Source organism: Dendropsophus ebraccatus, chromosome 9, assembly GCF_027789765.1.
Source record: "Dendropsophus ebraccatus isolate aDenEbr1 chromosome 9, aDenEbr1.pat, whole genome shotgun sequence".
NCBI classification, from domain to species: domain Eukaryota; kingdom Metazoa; phylum Chordata; class Amphibia; order Anura; family Hylidae; genus Dendropsophus; species Dendropsophus ebraccatus.
In genome coordinates this window covers 108,950,679-108,960,759 of record NC_091462.1, presented here as the reverse complement: position 1 = coordinate 108,960,759, position 10,081 = coordinate 108,950,679, and the positions used below count along the sequence as shown (strand labels likewise).

Below are 10,081 nucleotides of genomic sequence, written 5' to 3'. Positions count from 1 at the left end.
CGCTGTACTCCGACTACAAGTGTTATTATAAGAAAACACAAAAACTTATAGCAACCAATCAAATCTGATCATTTTATAAGACGTATGTGTCTCTGTGATAAGACTAAGCTACCAGGGACCCAGGCAGAAAAGCTTGGAGGGTTTAACACTTTCAATCTGCAATCTGGCAGTCTAGTCTGATTCTGTTTCTGACTGACCTCCACCAGAGGATATTACTAAAATGTGTGCCTGTGTCCCTATGACAACACCTACTGTTGTTTTTATAGGGACATCCAAAGCACATGTGTCTCCTATTGCGGCCAGAAATAGGCAGTGTTATCATAAGGACACAGGCAGATGAGCTGGAAATCTTAATGGATGAGTTTACCCTATTCACACATGGAAGACAGGACATGAGGCAACAATCTAGCAGCTTGTCATGTGATTTTGCAGTCATGTACTATTCTGTTTTTTTCTAACCAGCATCCCCATGACAACACTTACTGTCACTGTGCTCAGGATCATCATATCACCTTATAGAAACCAATCAAACCTGCTTGTGTTATCAGATGCATATCAGATGTCTCTATCATAACACTAAGGTCCCAGGGACAGGAGGTGTTGTCATGGGGAAATGCTGATGGAAGAAAGGACAACAAGACGAACAATCTAGCAAGAATTTATTTCAGTATGAAACATGGGCCTGAGCTCATCACATAAGGCCTTGGGAAATAAGTTAATAAGTCGCTAAAGGCAAACGGGTTCAAAAGTGCTGGTAGTGTAGGGGCCCGGGGCCCCGGCCTGTCCCCCCACACGTCATATCCCTGTAGTAGTCTATATACTGCACCCACACCACATCATCCTCTTCTCCTGACCCTCTGATGCCGCTCTGGTGGTGGTACCCGGTATAACGGCTCCGGGGATCTTCCCTGTTACTCCTGTGTATTTGGTTTAGATGAACGGAACAATCGTGGCCCCCGATGAGAAGTCAGTGAAGTCTGTCCATCAGCTATGGATGTCTGGCAGGGGGGTGCCGCCGCCGTTCCATGATCTCGGGGCCCATGGCGGAGGAACCACCATCTGTAGTTATAAGGCCAACTGGGGCATAAGGTCCAAGTGCTTAGGAGATCTGAGCCCCCTCCCCTTATGTTATCTGGAGATCATGGAGCTGCTGTGAGACTTATTGGAAGAGTTAGTGACCCCGCTAAGCTGGGAGAAGCCGCTGCAAGACTCCAGGCTGGACATGGAGCCCCTGAAATATAAGAGGGGGTATAATCAAGGATGTGTCAATCACCCGAGCAGATCCATTCAGATTAGAAAAGCATGGCTGACACCTATGGGTTGTGTCTGGTACTGCACCCCAGCTCCAAGGAAGTGATTGAGCTGCAATACTACACACAGCCTATGAACAGGGGGGGGCGCTGAATTTAAGAAAGGTGCCATGGTTTTCTAATCTTGTACTTAGAGGTATCTTATGGCTCCTTACTTGAAGTCTTCTGATGCCAGAACCTCAAAGTAATACATGACTTTACACTTGTGACTGGTCCCCTGCAGCGAGGCCAGGACGTCATCCACCCGGACCATGCTGGACCCAGACGAGGGGCTGTGCATCTTCCATTGGAGGATGTAGAATCCGGGCCAGCGAGTCACATGAGAGCCCTAGAGAGACAAGGAGGAGTCTGGGTAATGTCCACTATACAGCTGTTAGGACATGATGGGGGTTGTAGTAGCAGGTAACACCGCCACCTACCTGGATGCTCTCTCCTTCCCTGCAGACCAGAGGCGCCTCCACCCTCCTGTAGTCCACCCCCAGCACCCAGCTCTTGTCTATGAGCTGCACGTTGTTGCTGGAGATTGTGCTGGTTGTTGCTGTTGCTGGATCCCTTTGATGGACCTGTGGCGCTCGCTTAGAATGGTAGAGACTGAAGACGACGTCGCCGCGGAGGACGTCAAAGTCCCAGGTGATCACCGACTCCACCTCCAGGATTTCTGCTGTTATCTGCAGGAACCAAGACCGGCAGTATTATGGCTTCATTATATGTGAATGGTATGGCGGTACTATGTGCGCTATTATGTGAGCGCTCTATCACTCCATTAGGTGCGTGTTACTGGGAACTAATATAAATGCTGTATTTGTCAGTATTATGTGGTCACTATGTGGCAGTATTAGATGGGCACTGTATGTTTCATGTTGTCTATATATAGAGTATTATGCAGGTACTACAGGGCACAAGTTGGTGAGCAGTATTAGGTGAGCATTACCGGGCAATATTATAATGGCACATACAGTAGCAGTATATCAAACTATATGGCAGTTTAATACTGACTCTATATAGCAGTGATATGAGGGCACTACATGATTAAAGGGGTAGTTGACCAACATTTTTTTCTTTCAAATCAACTGGTGTCAGAAAGTGCCAGAGATTTGTATTTGCATTCTATAAATAAATCCAGTCTTCCAGTACTTATCAGCTGCTGTATGTCCTGCAGGAAGTGGTGTATTCTCTCCAGTCGGACACAGTGCTCTCTGCTGACACCTCTGTCCATGTCAGGAACTGTCCAGAGCAGCAGCAAATGCCCATAGAAAACCTCTCCTCCTCTGGACAGTTCCTGACATGGACAGAGGTGGCAGCAGAGAGCACTGTGTCAGACTAGAAAGAATACACCACTTCCTGCAGGACATACAGCAGCTGATAAGTACTGGAAGACTGTAGATTTTTAAATAGAAGCAAATTATAAATCTATACAACTTTCTGACACCAGTTTTCCCCCGGAGTACCCCTTTAACCCCACATATGATGTCACGTATTATTCCATCACAGCGCGTACCCCCACCCACCTCATGCGGCGCTCCCTTGTAGACAAACGCTGAGTGGTAAATGGTTTCGGTCCACAGTCGGATGTGATCGGAGGTCTCGGCGTCGTCATCTGATTGATACAACGATTTGGGGACCAGGCCGCCCTCGGGAATGTTACACTACAATACACAACATATAAGTATACCGCCATCACGTACACTCTCATTACCACAGAGCTCTTACTCCTTACCATGCATTCTCCACCAAGAAAATCTGGGATGATCTCCTTGTCCAGATAATCGGAGACGCCGCCGGGACCTTGGTAATTATTGCCGCTATAAATCAGGAACTTGCGGCGGGAGTTCTCGTTGATGAATGGGCTGACCTGCAAGAGGAGAGGTCCGGTAAGGCTGGTGCGGAGATCACAACTTAGGCTATAGACTATGGGGGGGATTTATCAAACATGCTGTAAAGTGAAACTGGCTTAGTTGCCCCTAGCAACCAATCAGATTCCACCTTTCATTTTCCAAAAAGTCTGTGAGGAATGAAAGGTGGAATCTGATTGGTTGCTAGGGGCAACTGAGCCAGTTTCACTTTACACCATGTTTGATAAACCTCCCCTCATAGGTGTCAAACTGGCGGCCCAAAAGCTGTTGCAAAACTACAATTCCCATCAAGCCTGGACAGCCAAAGCTTCGCTGGTGGGCCGCCAGTTTGACCCTTCTGGTATAGACTATCATTGTTATATCTCACCAACGTCCACAGAACTGGGAAGACTCTGGGGGCCCGGACTATGAGAAGTCTCCCCAAAGTCTCCGGGTAGTTGGCCTCCACCACCTCAATGATCCGCAGCAAGGCCTTCACCCCCGGCCTCCATAGATGTCTCATGTTCAGCCCCTCCAGGTCCACAAGGCAGGTCCAGGACCTAAGGAGAAGACCGTGAGATGTTTCCAAGGTAACGCAGCGCGTGCTGAATCCCCAATCCCTCCATCATCCCTACCAACCTGATGGGGGCGCCGAAGAGGTGGGTGTTCTCTTCACATCGTCGCTGCCCCTCCTCATTGATGGACAGGACCTGTGGTATAGAGGGTATATGTGTCACTATGGTCCACTATACAGACGAGATAGCATGAAGGATATGGGACGGGACTCACGTGACGTAATATGGCCTCTTCTCCCACTGCTTTTAACAGTCCCTTGGTGTCTATCTGTCCCAGGCGCAGGATATACAGAGGACGGCCGTCTGTAATACATTGGCCATGACCATTGGTTAGAGCCATTTCTAGGGTATTGTGGAGAACATCAGGATTTAGCACTAAATTATAGCAACCGAAGGGGGGAGTAACTAGAGAGGGCCGGGCCCCACAGCAGACTTTGGTATGCCCCTCCCCATTCCACTGTAGGTAATCCCCCTGTTGGTTAGCTACCCACCCCACCCAGTAGATGGCATATGTTAGGCATCTCCGCCAGTATCCTACCCCTCTAGTACATAGTGTCCCCCATGGTAGGCATTTCCCATAGTGTCATCCATGGTAGAAATCTCCCCTAGTGTCCTCCATGGTAGAAATGTCCCCTAGTGTCCCCTATGGTAGGCATCTCCCCTAGTGTCCCCTAGGTGGGCATCTCCCCTAGTGTCATCCATGGTAGACATCTCCCCTAGTGTCCCCCATGGTAGGCATCTCCCCTAGTGTCCCCCATGGTAGGCATCTCCCCTAGTGTCCCCCATGGTAGGCATCTCCCCTAGTGTCCCCCATGGTAGGCATCTCCCCTAGTGCCCCCCATGGTAGACATCTCCCCTATTTTCCCCAATGGTAGGCATCTCCCCTAGTGTCCCCCATGGTAGACATCTCCCCTAGTGTCCCCCATGGTAGACATCTCTCCTAGTGTCCCCCATGGTAGACATCTCCCCTAGTGTCCCCCATGGTAGACATCTCCCCTAGTGTCCCCCATGGTAGGCATATCCCCTAGTGCCCCCCAGGGTAGGCATCTCCCCTAGTGCCCTTGTGGTAGACTTCTCCCCTAGTGTCCCCCATGGTAGGCATCTCCCCTAGTGCCCTTGTGGTAGACATATCTGCTACTACCCCCCATGGTAGGCCTCTCCCCTGGTATCCGCCTGTAGATAGTGTCCCCCAAAATAGGCATCTTCCCTAGAATCCTACTTCCAGTACATAGTGTCCCCCATGGTTGGCATCTCCCTGGGTGGTATGATGACAGCTCAGGAGGCCCAGTGTATTGCAGGGATGGGCCCCTGATGCAGTGGGCCCCATAGCTGCTGCAGTGGTAGTTACGCCCCTGCAACAGATCCTACATCTCACCGACATTGATCCAGCTGAAACATGGAAGTTCTTAGTCGTGCCACTTGCAGTACCACTTTTCACCACTGCTGTCCATAGCGAACAATGCAATAGCGCCCCCCAGCTGTAACACAGAGATGAATTGTCCTCTATATAGGAGACTGTTCAGACTGACCTCTGTCATGGTAGTGCCATCCTCCGGCGTAGTACTCTTCCAGGATGGGAGGAGGGTGCCATGTCTGGAGGATGTAGTCCACCTGGTATTGTTTGCGCCAGGACAGAGACTGGCAGAGCATTTCCCGAGCTTTCTCCATGTTAAAGTCCCGGGCCCGGAGGAAGCGTAGGATATGTTCATCTTTAGGGATCTATAAGAGCAGAGAAGACATATGTAAACTGAAACGGGCTCATTTGGGAGAGAGAGAGAGGCGTATGCCTGGGCTGTGGGCGCTGCCTGGCGCTTACCTTGCCCTTGTGGGTTTCTTGCAGCCATTGCCGCAGGTGGATGAGCGTGCTCTCCTGCATGGGGGTGAGCTGCCCCAGATAGCGCTCAATGTACTCAGCCTCCAGTTTATCACCTGGTAACGAAAGGCAAATATCTATAAGAAGCGGCTATCAGTATCGGCCATATCAGCATGAAAAAAAAATCTGAAGATTGTATGCGACATGCTGATTCCTGGGCGCTAAATGATGTCTGGCAGCTGCCACCTCCTGGATCCAGTGTATAAGTGATGTGTGTATACAGGAACCACACAAAAGGAGGCACCATCTAAGGGTATTGGGGTGTGATGCACAGCTATTTGATGTACTCAATGTGCTGTCCATGGTGCTGAAGACAGAGCTGAAGGCGTAGCGTCCAACAGAAGTTTGGACCTTTCAGAGTTAATAACATGTCTGGTCTTCTCTGATATGTTACATGTTCACCGTCCCATTAGGAAAATCTGCCGGGTTCCAGATATAACAGAAAGGATGGGACCCCCTCCCCCGTTACTTGCTGGGGTATCACATATGTCCTTTCCCTTCATTTCTGTAATAAAAGGTGTCCTGAGAATACAGACTCAACCAGTATATGAAATGGGAGAGTATATAGATGATGTCTCTGTATAATTACAGTCTGGATGGGGTATATAGATGATGTCTCTATATAGTAACAGTCTGGATGGGGTATATAGATGATGTCTCTGTATAATTACAGTCTGGATGGGGTATATAGATGATGCTTCTATACAGTTACAGTCTGAATGGGGTATATAGATGATGTCTCTATATAGTTACAGTCTGGATGGGGTATATAGATGATGTCTCTATATAGTTACAGTCTGGATTGGGTATATAGATGGGGTATATAGATGATGTCTCTGTATAATTACAGTCTGCATGGGGTATATAGATGATGTCTCTGTATAGTAACAGTCTGGATGGGGTATATAGATGATGTCTCTGTATAGTAACAGTCTGGATGGGGTATATAGATGATGTCTCGGAATAATTACAGTCTGGATGGGGTATATAGATGATGTCTCTATATAGTTACAGTCTGGATGGGGTATATAGATGATGTCTCTATATAGTTACAGTCTGGATTGGGTATATAGATGGGGTATATAGATGATGTCTTTGTATAATTACAGTCTGGATGGGGTATATAGATGATGTCTCTGTATAGTAACAGTCTGGATGGGGTATATAGATGATGTCTCGGAATAATTACAGTCTGGATGGGGTATATAGATGATGTCTCTATATAGTAACAGTCTGGATGGGGTATATAGGTGGGGTATATAGATGGGGTATATAGATGATGTCTCTATATAGTAACAGTCTGGATGGGGTATATAGGTGGGGTATATAGATGGGATATATAGATGATGTCTCTATATAGTGACAGTCTCGTTGGGGTATATAGATGATGCTTCTATACGGTTACAGTCTGGATGTGGTATATAGATAAGGTATATAGATTTCTCTATATAGTTACAGTCTGGATGGGGTATATAGGTGGGGTATATAGATGATGTCTCTATATAGTAAGAGTCTGGATGGGGTATATAGATGATGCTTCTATACAGTTTTAGGCTGGGTTCACACACTGTATACTTCAGGCAGTATTTGGTCCTCAAGTCAGGTCCTCATAGCAACCAAAACCAGGAGTGGATTGAAAACACAGAAAGGCTCTGTTCACACAATGTTGAAATTGAGTGGATGGCCGTCATATAACGGTAAATAACTGCCATTATTTCAATATAACAGCCGTTGTTTTAAAATAACAGCAAAAATTTGCCATTAAATGACGGCCATCCACTCAATTACAACATTATGTGAACAGATCCTTTCTGTGTTTTCAATCCACTCCTGGTTTTGGTTGCTATACAGCCTCACAAATACAGCCTCAAATATACATAGTGTGAACCCAGCCACAGTCTGGATGGGGTATATAGATGGGGTATATAGGTGGGGTATATAGGTGAGTATATAGATGGGGTATATAGGTGAGTATATAGATGGGGTATATAGGTGGGGTATATAGATGGGGTATATAGGTGGGGTATATAGATGGGGTATATAGGTGAGTATATAGATGGGGTATAAAGGTGGGGTATATAGATGGGGTATATAGGTGGGCTATATAGATAGGGTATAAAGATGACGCCTCCATGTCTAGCCTTACCATCCTGTTCTGTTGCTGCCGTCTCTCCTCCTCGGAGCTGTAATGGTGGAGATGAGGCCTCCGGCTCGGGGCTGGGCTCCTCCATACTGCAGGGATGGCCATTGGTGGCCGTTCTGGAAACATGCTGGTATTCTGGCGCTCCGGGGGTCCACCGGGGGATGTGAGTGACGCCCTGAGATATCAGCTCATTCAAGTAAAATTCAATGACCTCCTTACCCTGTGATATACAGATAGGGATGGGTCATCACATGGAATCAGCCTCCTAGAGCCGCCAGTTAAAGGGGCACTCCCATCTCAGGACGTTATCCTCTATTGGTAGAATAGGAGACAATTGTTGGCACCTGCATGGCCAGCGCTCTATTTATTCTTTAAGGGGCTCATGAGCATTGCTAAGCTCAGTCCTGGGGAGATTTCACCTCTAATTCTGGTGATCTGTGGGGGTTTCAGGGGTCAGACCCCCGCTAATCAGCAAGTTATTCCCTTTCATATGGATGAGGGATAACCTCCGCAGATGGGAAAACCCCTAGTTTTAGCTCTACAGGTAAAAATATCTATATAAGAGTGCGCTGTAATGAATGATGTGGCCACCAGGGGGAGCTGTTCATAATTCACAATCACTACTATAGAAACCTTACATTACAGACATAATCTGTCCCTGAGACATGAGGGATGACACTAGGGGGCGCACTCACCCTCTTTATGTTGGCAGTATACTGCTTCATTGCAATCTTTTCCACCGTGCTCTCGAAACCGAAGAAAGATTTGATGTCGAGAGAAGCCGACTGCTCGAAACACGTCCACTCCTCATTGTCCGGATGCACCTAGAACCCAGAAACATGTTCTAGAACCTCTGTAATGTTACAATGCTGCCACCATTATGATGCCTAACTATGTCTCATCTTTATACCTCTGAGACTCTACTTAAGATATTATAGGGGAACTCTGGCAAACAATTCTAGTGTCAGAAAGTTGTACAGATTTGTAATTTACTTCTATTAAAAATCTCCAGTCTTCCAGTACTTATCAGCTGCTGTATGTCCTGCAGGAAGTGGTGTATTCTTTCCAGTCTACCAACAAAACACAGTTATCACTTAACTCAAGGAGAACAGTGAAAAAAATTCCAATGAAGTACTCAATCAAGAGTCTCCACTGATGCCCCCAAAAATTTAAATATGCAAAACAGGAGTCCGTGGAGCCTCGGTTGCGAGTCTCAAAACACGGGATAGCCAGATATCTCTAGCCTGTTGCCAACGGGGTGCCTCCATGATGGGGAGAGCACCACACCACCCTGATAAATAACCCCTTAAGTCCCACTCGGTTGCGAGTATTGGAACATAAATAGGGAAACAACAGGGTGGCCCCTTTTTGTCAATGTCTAACTCAAGGTGCGAGTATTGCGATCATGACAAGGGCTTGCCAAGGCAGGCTTCCATCCACAGACAGCCGTTTCGGGGTTTTTGCCCCTCGTCAGTGTGGAGTAGGATTCTGGCTAGTTGGGGCAATAGCAAATCGACTCCTGTTTTGCATATTAAAATTTTTGGAGACTCTTGATTGAGTACTTCATTGGAATTTTTTTCACTGTTCTCCTTGAGTTCAGTGATAACTGTGTTTTGTTGGTCGATTTGCTATTGCCCCAACTAGCCAGAATCCTACCCCACACTGACGAGGGGCAAAAACCCCGAAATGGCTGTCTGTGGATGGAAGCCTGCCTTGGCAAGCCCTTGTCATGATCGCAATACTCGCACCTTGAGTTAGACATTGACAAAAAGGGGCCACCCTGGTGTTTCCCTATTTATGTTCCAATACTCGCAACCGAGTGGGACTTAAGGGGCTATTTATCAGGGTGGTGTGATGCTCTCCCTATCATGGAGGCACCCCATGGCAACAGGCTAGAGATATCTGGCTATCCTGTGTTTTGAGACTCGCAACCGAGGCTCCACGGACTCCTGTTTTGCATATTTTATTCTTTCCAGTCTGACACAGTGCTGCCACCTCTGTCCATGTCAGGAACTGTCCAATCCCCATAGAAAACGTCTACTGCTCTGGACAGTTCCTGACATGGACAGAGGTGGCAGCAGAGAGCATTGTGCCAGACTGGAAAGAATACACCAATTCCTGCAGGACATACAGCAGCTGATAAGTACTGGAAGACTGGAGATTTTTAAGTAGAAGTAAATTACAAATCTATATAACTTTCTAATACTAGTTCATTTAAAAGAAAAAGAGTTTTGCGGGAGTTCCCCTTTAAATACATGGCGTCTATTAAGCAGCTATTGTATATTGAGCCATCATCATGCCTGATGGCTGGCATTAACAATGAAGCCCACCCGCCACTCCCCAGCCCC

The 10,081-nt window shown here is 47.2% G+C and overlaps 1 protein-coding gene across 2 annotated transcripts in view; it reads right to left on the bottom strand.

Moving 5' to 3' along the window:
• Positions 1-642: 642 nt before the first annotated feature.
• The window catches only part of SEC14L5 (SEC14 like lipid binding 5), a 51,743-nt gene continuing 42,304 nt past the window's right edge, over positions 643-10,081 (bottom strand). For both annotated transcript variants that reach the window (XM_069982159.1, XM_069982160.1), the window contains 12 exons: positions 8,429-8,557; positions 7,737-7,953; positions 5,534-5,646; positions 5,247-5,436; positions 3,932-4,020; positions 3,782-3,852; positions 3,531-3,702; positions 3,028-3,162; positions 2,819-2,956; positions 1,730-1,978; positions 1,466-1,638; positions 643-1,231 (listed from right to left, as the gene is read on the bottom strand). In XM_069982159.1, the coding sequence (XP_069838260.1) occupies positions 1,129-1,231; positions 1,466-1,638; positions 1,730-1,978; positions 2,819-2,956; positions 3,028-3,162; positions 3,531-3,702; positions 3,782-3,852; positions 3,932-4,020; positions 5,247-5,436; positions 5,534-5,646; positions 7,737-7,953; positions 8,429-8,557 (1,779 nt within the window). In that variant the 3' untranslated portion in view covers positions 643-1,128. The remainder of the gene's footprint in view (positions 1,232-1,465; positions 1,639-1,729; positions 1,979-2,818; positions 2,957-3,027; positions 3,163-3,530; positions 3,703-3,781; positions 3,853-3,931; positions 4,021-5,246; positions 5,437-5,533; positions 5,647-7,736; positions 7,954-8,428; positions 8,558-10,081) is intronic.